The sequence below is a fragment of the Gallinula chloropus genome (assembly GCF_964237585.1).
Source record: "Gallinula chloropus genome assembly, chromosome: 3".
NCBI classification, from domain to species: domain Eukaryota; kingdom Metazoa; phylum Chordata; class Aves; order Gruiformes; family Rallidae; genus Gallinula; species Gallinula chloropus.
The window spans coordinates 43,622,243-43,639,656 of record NC_140087.1 but is presented as its reverse complement, the minus strand read 5'-3'; the positions used below and the strand labels follow the sequence as shown (position 1 = coordinate 43,639,656).

Here is a 17,414-nt window from a genome sequence, read left to right as displayed (position 1 = left end):
AGCCTAGAGACTTCTGTGTGATGAATAAGCCACTACAATTATCAAAACTTGTTTAAAGGTTTCTGATTACAGCTAGATCTTTCTTTGGGGAAAGAAAAATTAGTTCAGGCAATACAATCTGTTTCATTCTGTTCCTTGAGTTACTACTGCAAGATTCTGTTTAAATCAGTCCTCTGAGTCTCGCACTACACAAATACTCAAAGTAATCTTAAACTATTTATAGTTCAGAGATGTAATCTTTGAATGCTGTCTCACTGGCATTCCATCAAGAGCCAAGTATCCCGACATAAAAGGCAGTGTTACCACAGAAAACAAGATTTCTCAGCAATTTTGGCCAAATTCAGCTGGATAGTAGCAGCAGCAGACCGATTCTTCCATGCAGCATCTTCACACGGAATTTAGATGCCCCAAGACCCAGCAGCCTTGGCGATCTGTAGCCCGGGCACTTTGCCTCTGTGCTTATCCCCACAGTACGCCTACATCTGCGGCTGCCAGGGCAGAAGCTTTTTCTAGGACTATTTCTGCCACTGTATTAGGCCTCTTCCACTGCAGATTTGGATGACCTTGCCTCGGAGGAAGCTGAGTTAGGTACTGTGATTATGAATACGGTATCTGCACTGTCACAGTATCGTAGATCTCCACTGTGCTAGAAGCTGTTCCAGGCAAACATTAACAGATTGAGAACATGTGTTATTTTGCACTTCTGGTAGTCTTCAAAACACTTTTATACTCAAATTTATGTAACTGTATCAATGCTCTAAGAATAGAGAAAACAGCAGTTATTTTTAGAAACTGCCTAGTGGGATCCTTCACATCAAACCAATTTATTCATTTCCAGGATTAGATACCAGGTGACATTACAGAGTGAAACTGTTATTTTAGGGCTCTCTGATCTGTTATTTATTTGAAAAGGCATAAAGAGGAGGCCTTTGCTGACAAATGAAAATTAAATAGAGGAATTAGTGAGTCACAACAGAGATGGAACTTCTCAGTGTACCTTTATGCTACCATTCTGCCTGCTCTTCAGGCGTATGCTGGAACAAAGCAAACCAAATAGAACCACAATAATCTACAACCAGACTATTTCAAACAGCAATGAAAGGATAAGAATTAAAATATATCACACTTTACTATACCTTACATGCAAAAGTTATGGAAATTCATATAAAAAGGAATTTATTTTACAGTTTAATAGCTGCAAATTTAACCATATTCTTAATATCATCCTACCAGCAGTTAAACACCATCCAATAAAATAAGGTGTGCATACATACTGAAAACTGAAAGGAGTCACAAATTATCCTTTTACCTATTATTTCCAATAAGCAAGATTCATAATTGTAGATGGAAATATAGAGTTTTTAAGCATTAACTATTTTTTTTAAATAATTTAAAAGGAGAAAGTGTGGGGCACAGAGCAATTCTACTTGACTCCATAAAATCCGGATTAATCACAGATTATATTCTAAAATTATAAGTAAAGATCATTGACCAGTTTGGATTGGAAAGGATCCTAAAGAGTATTTGCAACCCGCTGCAATGAGCTGGGATACCCTCCACTAGCCCAGGCTGCCCATAGCTCCATCCAACCTGGCCTTGAACATTGCCAGGGACGGGGCAGCCACAGCTTCTCTGGGTAACCTGTGCCAGGGTCTCACTGCCCTCACAGTCAAGAATTTCTTCCTCATATCTACTCTGGATCACCCCTCCTTCAGCTTAAGGCCATTTCTCCTTGTCCTGCCACTCCCTGCCCTTGTAAACAGCCCTTCTCCAGCTTTCTTGTGGGACCCCCTGGAAGGCTGCTGTAAGGTCTCCCCAGAGCTTTCTCCAGGCTGAAGAAGCAAAACTTCCTCATCCTGTCTTCATAGAAGAGATGCTCCAGCCCTCTGATCATCTTCATGTCCCCCCTCTGAACTCACTTCAGCAGTTCCATGTCCTTCTTACATAATTTTAAAAGTTTGTTGTTTTTTTTTTTCATAAAAGCAATTAAATAACTTCAGAAAAGGAAAATATGAAAAAAACATTCTGTTTGATTACTAAAGAAAGCTCCTGAACAGCAAAAAAAATTTAGATGATCAAGCCTGCACTGAGAAGTAATGTTCCTCATTATTGCTGTCATGGAATATAAAGACAAAGACAGAGGTACTATTTGTTGTCTACTAGCTCTGCTTCTTCTGGGGTACTAGAGAAATAGGGGAAAAGGTAGACAATGCAGAAAGAAGATCACCTTGTCTGTTTACTGGTCTGCAGATTAAGAAATGAACCCTAATCTTCCTGTGTTATGGGATACAAATATGCATCACATGAATGCACAATCAGACCAAATTAATTTATTTTTAACTTGTAATTTCATGCTCCTTCATTGCAGTTTATATATAAAGTTAATCTTGTAAAGAGGCATAGTTTTAGAGAGTTTCTAAGAGTTAAAGTTGATTCCTGAAGTGCTTGTTCATCACATAAATCGGAAATTACACTATAACTACAGTTTTTAAAAGGAATTCTGCAGGATTGAAACTGAAGTAAGAGCAAATACTATAGGTTCCCTATTAATTTATCATCTTATCTTTTCATCACCTTCAGGGTGAGGATAATAATAGCGGCAATAAGCGCCAAGCTATAAAGGATCTATTATACAGTAACTAAAACAGGAACTGATCACAATTTAACTCTCAGCATTTTGAAATATTTTCTGTGTTCAAAAACTTATTTCCTTGTCTATAAATCAGAAGTAGCCAAAAAGGGCTGGTTAGCAGCTGTGTAAGAAAAATTACTTTTTTCTCATTAATATTTAAAAATTCATATAGGATTTTTGCAATATTTTATGAGAGCTTCCAATGTCTTATTCCTATCTTTACAAATAATAATAAAATAGAATTAAAAATACATTTCTATTTACAAATCAAGAAGGAAATTAATAAATAGCACTTTCTTTGCCATGGAATGGAAGCTACCCAGTAAGCTGCATTAAGCAAATTATTCCAAAAATGAACATTATCATTTAGCAATCTCCAGGCTGAAGGTATGAATCCATCATATGGCACCACTCTACTGAAAAGAAGCTTAAGGTGTATTTTATTGGAGTAAATAAACAGGACGTAGATTCACCCATGTAATCACTCAGCTGAGACATGTCACTTTCAGTGCCAGTCTTCTCACCATTTGGATATATTAGTTAACTGAGACACATACCAAACTGTCATCACTTCTCTACTTCCATTCTAGGATTCCTTTAGTCAAGAAAACAAACATAAATTAAGCTCTAGACTACTGTGACAGCTACACCTGAGATCAATACCCAGATTAGCAGCCTGGAAGAACTGGGCACTAATTTTAACATACCCTGTCATGACAAATTTTTTGTGATTACAGAAAAAAAACAGCAGTAAAGAAACCAATACATTCAATTCCCAGTGCTTTTAAACAAAAATCGCAGTAAGTTACCAAAAATTACTATTGCTTTTACATCTGGTAAGTTAAATCAGACTTGAACAATACTGAAAAGAAAATGCAAGAGGCTCACATCCAAAGGTCATCTTAACAATATCCCATGAGTAAAATATATCATTCCAATATCATTCAAAAATCTGTACTATCAGTGACAATACTGATTCAGAACATTCATTTTTATTCTAAGGTGGAAACCCACCTTCTTTGTTCTTCTCCATGTTCACCCGAAGGGACTGTCAAACATTCATCCATGTGACCATGCAATAACCTGAGAACATCACCTCCTATCAGATATCCTTGAATAAAAGTAGAAAATAAAGAGCAATTATCAGAATGCAGGAACATATAAAACTATAGTTCAAACCATAATAAATACTATCAGTTTGGGGCTTTTTCCTGTTGGTATTTTATGTTACTTTAAAAAAAGAGTCAGAAGAAAGGGAAGGCATCTTGTACCCAGGGGACCCAAGTAAACACTGACAAGGGAGAAAAGTGCCAAGTCAGCAGTGAGTGGAAAAGGGTCAAGAGAGAGAGAACCACAGAGTGGGGGATTGTACAGAGATAGGGCAACTCTGGAAGCTGTTCTGGCCTGTCTCTGGTTTTCCCCTCCTTTTGTTTTTCTTCCCAAACAAATGGTCCCCACAAAACCATTCCCAGTCCTTATTCCTAGGATTTCACATCCTGCTTCTCATCCTGCTTCTTGCCCACTTTTTCCTCAGTCTCAGGAACAGATAACCATGACTGCATACTTCTGAATAATCTGAGATATTTTAAACCTGGACCAAAAGCCTTTTAAAACAATAATTATTAACGTTATACTATCTTTAACAAAATGAGATGTCAATGAGCTGTTCAGCACGTAGAAAAACTACATAGAAAACTCTCGGTGTCTCTCCCTCTGTTTTCAGAGCATTTGCATATCATTTATTTATTGGATTGAATGTTTACATAAGAGAAACCCACTCCCACACTTAGCAGAATAAAATTTCTCAACTATTTCATTTACAACCAGTCTTTCAATAATTAAAGTTGAGTCAGTCTTACCTTGGGCAGCTTCACTTCCTGAACTGATTGGTGCTACGCTCCAGAGTGTTTGCTGGAAGGCTGCATCAACATGTAAGCTACCATTGCCGTAAGAGAGATGCTAAAACCAGGAGAGAGGCTTTTACTTGGAGTTCATTAAAAACCTCTTTACAGTATACAATAATAGTATCAAACATGCCCTCCTTTCTTTCATATATAAATCGTTACTATGATTGTATAAGTAAACATAAATTGAGACTTGTGTACTCTTCACGAGAGAGTAGAAATAAAGCTAGAGTGAGAACAGCATATTTGCCTCAAAGAGACATATATAAATGGCACAGACTGGTCAACTGGTTGGGGTCCTGGGCCAAAGAAAACATTCCAAAGAAGTGATTATTAGAGGCTGAGGTGTTTTACACTGTAAGACTTCTTCCTATACGCAATGGGATTTTCCACAAAGTTCCAATATTGGCATGTGTCATTCATCTGTATTGCAAGTGCAGCTCACTACTTCATTATTTCTTGTGGGCCACCAGCTTCCCTATACTGTCATCAGATCAAAGAAATCAAGTAATCAAGTGATAGATTTTGTAGGGCACTTAACAGAGTTCCCAAAATACATTCTTGCACAAAATTTGTAATTTTCAAGCAAATAGTCAAATGATCTTTCCCTGAAATGAATTCTCATTTACTTATTCCTATCCTCTGCAGATGCTGCAGTCTTTACAGTGAGCAGCCACATGTGCTTGCTCTTCTCAGAACTCTTCATGTCTCTGTTTGCACGCACATGCACCAACTAGTTCAGTGGCATTGTCATCTCAGAAATTCTAATCTTATGGCATATTACGTATCACAAAATCCTTTGTCCCGAACTGTTGGTTCCTCTGATTATGGAAGCAAGTGACCTATCAATAAGTAGCTGCTTTCAAGCATACAGTTTATCCTATCAGGTAATAATTTTTCAAGTTCAGTAATATTTAAGACACTTTAATCAAAACTTTATTTTAAACTACTAGACAGTAACTGTGTTTATACAGTAGTATTGGTCTCTGTTTTTATATGTTGTCACCAACATTAACAATTATCCTTCTGGTTAAATTATTACCCATGCTAAAAGACAAGAAAATCTAATGGAGTTCAGAAAGAAGCAGATTCCCAATGACAAGTGCAGAGTTGGTCTTCCTGCCTGCACATCTTCTAGCTGTACAGTGGTACAAGAAACAGCACATCAGCTCGTTTAGAAGGCTCCCAATAACAGCCAATGACATACAGCACAAGAGATCTCACAAAAGCCATGTTTGCACTGCACCAGTGTCTTTCAGTACGTGTAATGGAGGAGAGTCCATGAACAACCCACCATTTATCCTCTTAATTTCCACTTACTGCAGTTTATAAACTTAGTGGCAGACAAGACTGAGAGATTACAATCCCCAACACACCTCCAGTCCCATTCTTGCTCTGTGGACCTTCATTTTGTTAGGTTTCCTCTGACGTCCCTACATAGATTCCAGTTAGGAAGAATGAGCAATTGCACTTGTACACTGAAGCAGGAATATCACTCTGATGAAAACATATCACTCAGGGTAGGGAAAAGAGGAAGAAGGTAACTCCTCTGACATTTAGATCTCCCATCAACAACGTGCTTCTTGTAACTGTGTGCTTTGTTAATGATTTTATTTTCACATACAATGGTATCAACTGAATTAGTGTTCCATTTTATAGATAGGATACTGAACAAAAATACATTGCTGATATCACTCTTCAAGGCATGTTATTTTTATCCATTGACTCCAGTTGCAGCTCTGATTATAACCCAGATGTCTCGAGCTGAGTCACCAGAGAATTATACCTTTAAAAGATGGTTTAAATGACCTAATACAACATGACCACCACAGCAGAGAAACAGAGAGTGTATCTCCACAATTATCTTCTATCCTTCACTTCCCTAGATTTCTTCCTGCATCCTGCAGTTTACAGTTGAAGGCAGGGGTCCTGGCATTTACAATTCCGTAAAGTACAATGTTCATCCCCTGGAACCATCTATAGCAAACAATAAAATGAAGCTTTGATCATGTAGACAAAGTATTCTGTCAATGAATATTCAAGGACTTAATTACATTAAAAGTATAGAAAAAAATCCCAACAGATTAGAGATGCTAGTCTTCATCCTGGCATTGCTTAACTTTACAGTTACTTTACAATCTCAATCTTGGTTGAAAGCAACCTGTTACATGTCTATAATTTATCTGGAGCCTGTCTGCCTGATTTTTTTTTTATTTATTTTCAGAACAGTAAAGCTGTCAAAATGAAACAAATTTCATAAAGCAATGTCCAGGATGTGGACATGACACTCACACTGATGTTGAACAGCTTCCATATGTACTACACAGATCTTCTCCAGCTGGCCTAACAGAATATCTGGCAATATATAAGTAGTGGGTTGCCTTCATTGACAAGGACCACAGGCGTAGCACACATCTTTCAGGTATGTAGTAACAACGTTTGCAAAGCAGAAATATGCAGGTTTTGGGAATGCTGCCACCTATTCTAATCCCAGCACAGGTCTTCAGTGTTCCAGACAAACCCTTCAGCCTTCTGTCTCACCCAAGTAATTTCTTTTCTGTGCTAGAGTCCAGACTAAACCAAAAAGCTAGATTTGTCTTCCCCATTAATAGACTAATCATCTCCTAAACCCGCATTTAATCACTTTTCAGAATTAAATTATGGTATTTTTTGAATATAGTACCATCAAACACTATATGAACACACTGGAGTCTACAGGCAGCTTCTCAAGAATAACTGCCAGACTCAAATCTTCCAGAATACTAGAGCTTTTCCAGCTGAACTTACTGTCACATTATAAACCCTGTACTGCTCTGCAGAAACAGAATACAATCACATTTCCGTTCCTAGGTCTTCAAGAAGAACACAGTGTATTCAAATTCACTGGAGAGCCTAGGAATCAGATGGTAATTTCTGTAAGAATCCTTTAGTGGTGATTGCAGCAGCATAGCTGCATTTACAATAGCTCTAAGTAACTAGAGGATGTATTTTAAACTTTACAGTCAGTCTCAATCAAAGTTTCTGTTCTGCAAAACTTGCGTGCGATGAGAAAAACAAAGAAAGGAAAACATTTGCTTCAGGCTTCTTCTTGTGAAAGGTGTGTCAAGAGTGACACCTCATCTAGCAGTATCAATTTCTATCTTCACTTTACATCATGATGTCTCTGCCTTCAATCTCAGGCTGTTCCAAATAGCAAAAATAGTAAAAGAAAAATCTCTGAAGTGACTTAAAACAGCTGGCCAGCAAATCCATAAGCAAAGAGAATCTTTTCATTGATAAAGAAAGAGACTTGCCATCTCTATACTAACCAATTCCAGCCCCTCCTCTCAGGATACATGTTCCATTAGCAAAGACAGAGCAATAGCTAAAACTCAAAGATACACAGAATTTACCATTACTACTCGAGCCATCAAGAATCATGTATCCCACTGCGACAGAAGTGGTAGCAGGTAATCGCAGATGCACATCAGGAAAGCATAAGGATACCACAGAAGGTGGATGGCGGTAGTCTGCTTTCCCTCTCTTTGTATCAGTTTTCCTTCTGCACTATAACTATGAAAAGCCTAAAGCACATCAGCAACTATGCTTCCAAATGATTACCATTTATTTTGATCAGACACCAGTGATTTCATTAACAAAGTATTAATTTTGCAGAAGCAAGCATCAAAAGTGAGGAAATGTTGAACAAAGTAGCCTATGGAAAAAGAATGGCTTCTGGTGAATGCAATGTATTACAGTCTTTAATGGCATGATCCTGTACAATTTTTCCCCACAAGTGCTGTCTCATTGTATATACAGGATAAAAGAGCTCACTCCATGAACAGCTGCTCAGTGCTTTGTTTCCTCCTCAATCTTCAATCTGAAGCCTCATGCTTTATTCAACATAGCAAATTCTTCAAACTTTCAAAAGAGAATTATTAATTTCCTCATAGGCTTTTCTCTCCCTACCAACAATTACAACATTTTACAGAACACAGCAAATAGGAATTAATTCATTTTCTCAAAGGCCCATTATAGCCCATTTTCCAATGGGGACTGGAGGTACACAGATTAGACTAAGAAAATTTCATTAATCTAGGATGGCCAAGTTGAGGTGACAAGGACCTGTTTAAATCCCACAGTTGTCCATATTATATGCTGTTTCAATATTCATCTTCCCTTCAACTCAGTCGCAGGTATCAAGACTGAGCAACTCTGGGACCTCAACCTCTAGCAGAAGGAGGAGATCTCAGAGCCACAACTAAGGTAAGGAATATTCCTGATAAGGAATGAGGAGTCAGTGACCCCTTGAAAGTAAGCCTGGCATAACAGAAGATCTGCTCAGCAAATTCCACAGCAGATTCTGGTACAAAAACTACATATCCAGGAAAAAAACCTAAGCATCATACCACCAATCTTCCACCTGCAATTCCCAGCTTGAAACTTCATTTTCAAAGTTGCTTCACTCTACAGCATCTCCACTAGTCAACCATGATACATTCATCAAACCTTTATTGGCATTGAGATAGCGTTCCATAAAAAGTGATTGTGACTGTATATTGAAGAGATTTTGTAAAAATATGTCAGCACCACAATTTTCTGCATTTTTGAATGTCTGAGGTCTTTTAAATTTAAGAAAATTATTTTTGTGGTATAATTTATATGTAATTTCCCTATATTAAAAAAAGGCCAGAAAAACCCCCACAGTTACAGTAGGTGGCATCACACTGACACCCACATGAAGCACAGGTAGAGAAAGAAACTTTAAAACCATTTTTTAGATACCTGCCACCTCAACTAACACAAAATCACCAACAGGAGTAGGCTGTCAGCACACCTCGGGTGACTACTGTGTCTTAATACTATGGGTTTCCTAGACACTTGCTGATAGCAGTTATCTAGCCCTAACTGATCCAGGTCTTTCCCACTCTCTTTTTCTTTCATCCTAGTCCTATATTTCTCACCCAGCCAATCCAGCTTCCCACGCCAATTACAGCCAACTTTATCAGCCAGAATTAGGACCTCCTCCTTAAAAATGTTCTCCTCAGACCTACAAAGCTTCAGTATGGCCTTTTGGCTTTTCTATTGCTCAACTTCTTCCCTCCCATGCCAGTCAGCATTAGACTTCTTTCCAGAAGCTCTCCACAACTCCTGCCCTGCAATTCTTTTCTCATTTGCCATCTCTGGATATTTGTTCAGCAGTTTGGGTCTCCCCAGGCAGCCCACTCCTCTACAGATCTCTCATCATCCATCATTCCCAGTCTCACTTCACCGGTTCTCCTATCAATTCTCCCCGCCAAAATGGCACAAGTTTTCTGTCCTAAATTTCTAGCACAACTTTAACCAGCAGGTACCCACTTCTCCATTGTCACGAGCTTTTTTGTTCCAGATGATTTATTAGTTGCTTACTGCCTGCCTTCAGCTGCCAATCTTTTCAGCCAGTCATCAAGTCCCACTCAGCTTCCCTCCTTCCCACTTCAGTCCCAGGCTCCTGTCCCTGATACATCACCTGTCTTTTGTTCCTTCTACTTTCTCACAGCTTCCTCCTCCAGATACCTTCAATGACAGCAGATCACTGGTAGCACATAAAACACTGAGTTCTCAGCTGTCAATACAGCCCCTGACTTCATCCCCGCCTTGAGCCACCCATTACCTGGTTCCACCAGGGTTGGGGTCTACTTAATTATTCACTGTAGAGAGAGTTTCAACAGCTCATGAACACACAGGAGGCGCAAGAGGTCTAGGTGACGCAAAATAGACAAAGTCATGAGACTTTAAGCTACTGAAAGAAAACTATCTTCCCTGGGCATGATGCCAAGCACAACTCTTTCTTTGTTACAAGGCATGGATGCTTATCATTTTCAAGAATCACAAAATCACAGAATGTTAGGGGTTGGAAGGGACCTCAAAAGATCATCTAGTCCAAAAAGAGATGAATTTCCTTAATTATGTGAAATTATTTTTTCCTCCCTGTCTTCATGTTCAGTGACTTGTGACCTCTTGTGGATGAACTAAAGAAAAATAATTATCTCAGACTGATAAGAAGCCCCAAAAACAGAAATAGATGCCACTATTTCCAGTAAGTATTTTTTTACATTACAATCACTTGATTATTATCTTGGAAGCAAGATTTTATTAGGCAGAGCAGTTTGACAACCTTAATTATCAGGAAGATCTACAGCCTCCACAATAAGATTTCAAATTGTATAAAGACTGTGGAAATCACAATATGATCAGTGTAAAAGAGCAGCTCAACACTACCTTGTTCCACTAATTTCAGGCTTCCTTATGTAGACTCAAATTATTTTTAAGAAAAAACTTTCTTTTTACTGTTAAAAAATAGCACACACTACTATGCTCCCTGGAACTGTTGCATCAACACGTTACAGATATTTAGAAGCTGTCCCAAGTATTTAATGATAAATAAGAGAATTAAAACTAGGAGCCGAAAATAAACAATCTACTCGACATAAGAAGATGCAGAGGGAGTGCCATTCCAATACTCAGGATCCTGTTCTGTTCAGGCCAAATGACATACCAGTTCAACCTTTCAAATAATTTCATCTAATTTGGACAATATTTTTGAAAGGGAACTCTGTCATTTGTTAACCATGATAAAAATCTTCCAGGAAAATCTTACATTTCAAAGGAAAGTTTCCAGTTAGTTTTGTACTGTTTTCCAGTTGTTTGGTTTTTTGGTTTTGGTTGTTTGATTTTCCTTTTTTGGGGGGAGGGGAGGGGATGGGGGAAGGTTGGGGCGTAGGAAGAGAAGAAGGTAATTTACATCACAGAAGTAACCTCAAGACTTATTCACAGATTTGCATAATGCAGCTGCAGATTAGCATTACATCAGGACAGCAACTACATATTGTTGCACTGTACTGAAATCTCTGCACTGTAGATTCAAAGTTGGGTTGTGGTTTTTTTACTCTTTCCTGACTGCTTTGCCTGAATAACACTGACCTCGTTGACACTAATTTTCACTTTTATCTTCATTAGCATTTTACATCCAACTTCATGTCTAAGGATTTTTCTTTAATTAAGTCTTAAAGACTAAGCTACTGGGAGGCTTCATGAATTTGAAATAAATTTACATTAATTGAATTTCTAAACTATTGAAAAATGGCAATTTTGAAAGCTATTGTTATATATAATTAACATGAGGCAGACAAACCTCGGTGCAGAGGTACATATTAATGTATACAAGTGGGGAAACATGTTGGAAATAGTACATCTGTTCATCAGTCTGCACTGCCTCAAGAAAGGAAACAGAGCAATGCTGGATTGAACTTAAACAGTGGCAATATTTATAGCTGAATATCTTTTTGCTGTGCTAAGAGGGTTCAGCAGAGCCGGGTTTCATCTCTGAAAGATCTGGCAGTAGCACAACTCTCATGTTATGCAACACTTCAAGCACTTACGTAAGGGTTTTTCTTCGGAAATGATACAAAGGAAAATAAGTGTATAAAGCCCCACTGTATAGTATAGATAGCTAAAGTCAGAGCAACTGAATGACTTGCCCAGGGACATTGCTGTGAGTCAACGAGCAGCCAAAATCCACATCTCCGGACCTTTAGCTTTCTATTTTAACACCAGTCTTCCTATCACTTTAGCACATGTTCACTGCAATTAAAAAGATGACTCTTCAGGGCAAAAATTGTCCCAAAATCTGTTTTTTTGATGAGAAGAAAGGAAGGCGAACCATAGGAAAAGTCCTGACATTTTGTTAATGTTTTAATAGTGGTTGCCAACCAAATTAGGTTCAACCAATCTGACTACACAAAGATCATAAAGTCACAAAGTCAATGTGAACAAAGATTAATTAAGCTGCACTCCAACACTGAAAGGTTAACCCATTAAGCAGACACAGTTCTGCTTTCCCCTTATATTAAACAAACTAAACTAAATTCTGACTATGTTTTTAAAAGCCATGACCCATAAATGCACACTAACTCATCTGTTATTTTTACACATGTATCTGCCCCAGCCCTGTTAACCTGTTAGTCTCCATTTGGAGACAATTAGCAAGCTGTCTGAAAACATAGCTCAGTATTGCAATACAAATAGGCAACGTTCCAACCCTATTCTAGCAGCATACAGACATAGAAAATTTGACAGAAAACTTTTCTTGCCCTAAAGTTTCAACTGCAAGTAGACAATGTATATAAACTGCTCCGCATCCTGCTGAACAACACTCTCTGTCAAGGGATCCCTTGGAAAAACTGTTCCCCTTCTGGATTCAGTAGAGTCTATTTGGTCTCACTATACAAGTGGATTCGTAAAAAACAACATCATGTCTCCACAGCCCTAACTATCATAAAAGGTATCAGTTGCTACATCTCTTTAAGTGTTGTGGAAAATAGGGGCTATAACATGACACCGTACTCAAAATAAAAACACTGTGATGATTTTCAAATCACATACTTTGGAGTTGTTTTGCAGATAGTCTAATGAATTAAGATTAACAATTTAAGATGTAGAGACATCTTTCACTGGCTAAGAGTCTCTATCAATATAAATTTTCATAAAAGTATTATTGCTTTATTTACAGCACCAATACATCTAATGAGTAGGTAGCAAAAACCCACAAATATTTTAATGATTGTGAAGCTGTGAAGTTCACCAGCTCTTAATTTAGTCTGGGAAAACATCTGTTCATAAAAATGTGGGGGTGAGTGCATATAAGAGCAAAGTTAATTTCCTTGCTCCTTCTTACTGTCATACTATATAAATAATGGAAAAATGTTTAATAACTATTCATTAAATTCTAGCTCTAACTATTTTAAGACTATAATATGGAGATTAAAATATGGAGAACACGGATTTGTGTCATTTCTTTCCACGCTGAAAATACAAATTACTTTTAGGTATATTGATATTTTGCATGGAAGGTGCAGTATCCATGTTACACAATGTGTTGAGGAAAATCAGTCTCTGCAGTCAGCATCATGTCTCTCTGTACACATGACAGCCTTGAGAATCAACAGTTGGGACACAAACCCTAAATAACAGAAAAGGATGAGCTGATTTACTAATCAGAAGGCAGAAAGTATGAGTTCAGGCATATACCTACACAGAGACACCATTTGGAGAAAAATGCAACTGCAGCCATCCAACAGTAAGAGATACTTCAATGAGGAACACAGTTATTTAAACCAATAATAAAAAGCAGCTACCACAGACAGTTAAAAAATACTTCATTTAAATTTAATGATATTTAATTATTAAGTATTTTAATTATATTTAATTATGACATGTCAGTACGTGTATCTGCTACACTGTTTTTATTATCCTAAGAAAATATGAACCTTTTAAAGCCCACAAAATTCTATGCACCTAAATTAAACATTCCAAAATTTTAGTATAAAGTTTTAATTTATCTCTGGTAGTGCCATTAAACTGTGAGCACTCACAGAGATTTTAAACACTTCAATAATGCAATATGGACAGATTTTTTTTCTATATTTGTTTTTCTTCTTCCTTAGTAAATTTTAAAACTTCTGTTCTGTTTACTGAAATTAAAACCAATTGCATCAGTCACATATCAATGTCACACTTTCGAGACCTTCGTTGTCTGGAAAACCAGGACAGTGTCACATATCAGTTTAAACACCTTATGCAGTACCTTTTTGGAGTAAGCCAGACATTAGTAAAACAGTTCTTACAGAACTTACCAAGTATCTTTCTGAAGAGACACTGACTAAAATAAGATCATCTCCAACACGTACTTTTTCTCCTTCTGATCGTTGCTTGGAAGCAGGATGGATGGTCCACCAGCATGCCTCACCTATGTCATTATTGAGAAATAGCAGAAAACGAAATGAGAAAAAAAAAATGCCTGGTATTATTGCCATTATTTTCACGTTTATCTCAATTCTAAAAGTTCTGATCCAATTTTCAATGGGGTAAACTAATTGTCCGTGTGTTTTTAATAACTAATAGAATTTCTGCACCACTTTGTCAGAAACTCAGCTGGAAATAATACACATGCAGAAGTCAGCAAGACCTCTGGAACAGTCATTCCAGAGTTAAGTAAGGATGCGGCTCTCTGTGTTCTCTAGGCTACCTGGTCCAGGCTCCTCTTGCTAAAGGGCTTCCCTGTCACCTTCATTCCAGTTTCCAGGAAAGACATCAAAGAATATTCCACCAAGAATTACAACAAAGAAGCGAAGCAACCCATCACTAAGGGTAATAAAGTAAGCATCTACAGTATCACTTAAAATAATACTTAAAAGATCTCATAAATGCAAATTCAACTGCATTCTTCCACTTCTACTGACTTAGTTTTTCACAATCCCCAGAATATTTCTAAGTATTAAAGCCACGCATTTTGGTTCCCGATAAACCTTGCTTTCAGATTCACTTCTTGAACAAAAAGGATGCTTTTCAGAAAAAATCTCTTTGATCTTGGAACTGTTCAATTCTTGCTTTTATGTTGTTATTACTCATAGCTGCAGCATGGCTTTAAAAATCTTATTATTTCTAGTTAAACAATTACACCAAACTGATGGAACTGTAACATCAGCCTCAGAAATACAAAAAAATTCAAGTTACCAGCAGTTCTAAAATTTTAATAAAATCTTTATTTAAAATAATACGAGTTTTAAAAATTTTCAGCAGAAGGCTTATACAGAAACAGGAACTTGGGAATATTCCTTTACTTATATTCAGTATTTTAAATGTATTTTGAAGTATTAATATTAAATTTTTATATCTCATGTAAAAGTAATTACCTATCCTATTAGAAAATGTAAAGATAAGATACTGAATGTATAAAACACAGAAATATCAAATTTTGTTTCTTCAGCCCTTACAATACTCCTGGTTTTATACATGATTTTTATGTATGTTATAGGTCTTCATTCAGATTTTTAGACTGAAAGCATTCGTCATTATACAGCCTTTTAAACTAGTGTTTACCTGTTGTGTCCTCTTGCAATCCTACATCAAATGCCAGCTTATCCATAGAAGATCGAGATGTAGAGAGGCAGCATAGATACTATCAAAAGAAAAAAAACATGCATTTATGGTTCTGCTTGTGCGTGATAATCCACTTAAAGATAAAAAGCCATCAACCTACTAACACAGGATTAACTATTCTTAAATTATCCCCAGTAGTTACCATCAAGAACATATATATGCCAAATAAACCAGATCAAGGAGACTCGACAAAGCTCTATGTTCTAAAATGACATCTCAATCTACCCAGATTATCTTTCCACTGAGACGGAAATCGTGAGAGTGGAAATAGCTGGTTGGAGCTGATTGCATGGAAGTTCAGCTCCATGAAGTTTGGAGTTTGTAACCCATATAATTCAACAGGGAATTGAAGAGCAAGGCTTCTGTCCAAAATATGTGCAAGGAATTTCCTTTTCCACTTAGATTCCAACATATGTTCAGGTTGCCAGCCAGATGCCAGCTGTGGATTCAGTCGCAGCTTATGCAATATGCAATATCCAAGGGAAAAGAAATGAGAAATCACCAACTCAAAACAGACTGACAGAGAACTCATCACTATGGAGCCAGACTTAGTTTTCACACTTACCCAGCTTCGTTTCTTATTTCCAAGCATCTACTCTTCACAAAGGTTTCCATTAACCAGCGGTAAAATGCCTGTTCTATGTGAATAATTCTCCAGATATCGGTAAATGGCAGTAGCCTGGGAACTTTCAAATACAACTTTCATAGAAAAAAGAAATCATTGCTGCTATCAACCCATGTTACATACCATGCCGCTGTAGGAATGGCGCAGCAGGATCGCATGCCCATAGAGTAGTGTTCGGTGACCGCCACCTTGTGCGGACTGAAAGATAAAGAGAAGTGATATACTGGTATGCTGTGATAAAATTGGGCCTTTTGAGGAAGAAAAAAGAAATCCTCATCAACTTCTGGATGATCTGTATTTGCCCTGTGACAAAGAAGGTTATTTCTTGATAAAACACTCAAGAAGATAGTTTCATGAATGCGTTCTCTTTAGTTTTGATTGGCTCTTAATATACTGACCTTTTAACTCTTTGGGGGAGATCCAAGGTAGAATGTGGACAAGCGAATCTAGAAGCTACTGACCTTTCCCTATTAGAAGCACTCAATTCACTGATGAGGGAAAACAGTGCACTTCATACTGTCACCAATTTGGTATAAAATACACTCCAGAAGTTTGTATCCTTCCACAGGCTGAAAAGCAGGCGGTTTCTAAAGAGTGGCTTTGATATGTGCCACACTACACTCAACATCCTTATGAATTGCTAAATTTTTCATATTTATCAATTTTCCCTTCAAACAATATATTTTTCTATATAGAAGGTCCGTAGAGGGAGCTTCTGGAGTATCATCCCATTTTACCAGAAAGTATTAATGACATATCAACTGCACTAAAGATCATCAACCTCCACACTGCTTGCCCCACAGTGTTTAAAATTCAGGCAGAATTCCTTATCTACTAGGCCAGGGAAGTCCTCAAAGACACCTAAGCTAACTCAACAGGATTTGGGTAAGGATTCAATTCAGAAATCATGCTCAAGTAAACGTTCATCTTGAGAATTGCAGCCTGAATCTTGAGTGAAAGAAAACTAAAGTAATAAAATTCACTTTTATCCCAAGAAACTGCAACTATTTTTTCCACAATATTTTTCATTACAGTTTCTATTTATCTATAATCACTTTATCCACTTGTGAAAGAATAAATACATCATGTTAAAGCATGAGCAACCTTTCAACTTCTGCTAACGATTTATGAATTCCTTAGACTGAGATGCAGCTGACTGACATTGGTCAGGAGCAGACACTGTCAGACAAGACACTGTCAAGACTGTAAGTATATATTCTGTCAGACCATCGCACATAATATAATGCACTTCACACTCTTCAAGCAATATCAATAAATATATATTTTGAGTCTA

At 37.3% G+C, this 17,414-nt stretch overlaps 1 protein-coding gene across 1 annotated transcript in view; it reads right to left on the bottom strand.

The window, feature by feature from the left end:
- Window positions 1-17,414, bottom strand: part of RYR2 (ryanodine receptor 2) — a gene marked incomplete at both ends in the record, with an annotated part of 388,405 nt that overhangs the window by 210,971 nt on the left and 160,020 nt on the right. The window contains 5 exons of the mRNA XM_084261061.1: window positions 3,647-3,743; window positions 4,492-4,591; window positions 14,190-14,302; window positions 15,436-15,514; window positions 16,244-16,318. Of these exons, the coding sequence (XP_084117187.1) occupies window positions 3,647-3,743; window positions 4,492-4,591; window positions 14,190-14,302; window positions 15,436-15,514; window positions 16,244-16,318 (464 nt within the window). The remainder of the gene's footprint in view (window positions 1-3,646; window positions 3,744-4,491; window positions 4,592-14,189; window positions 14,303-15,435; window positions 15,515-16,243; window positions 16,319-17,414) is intronic.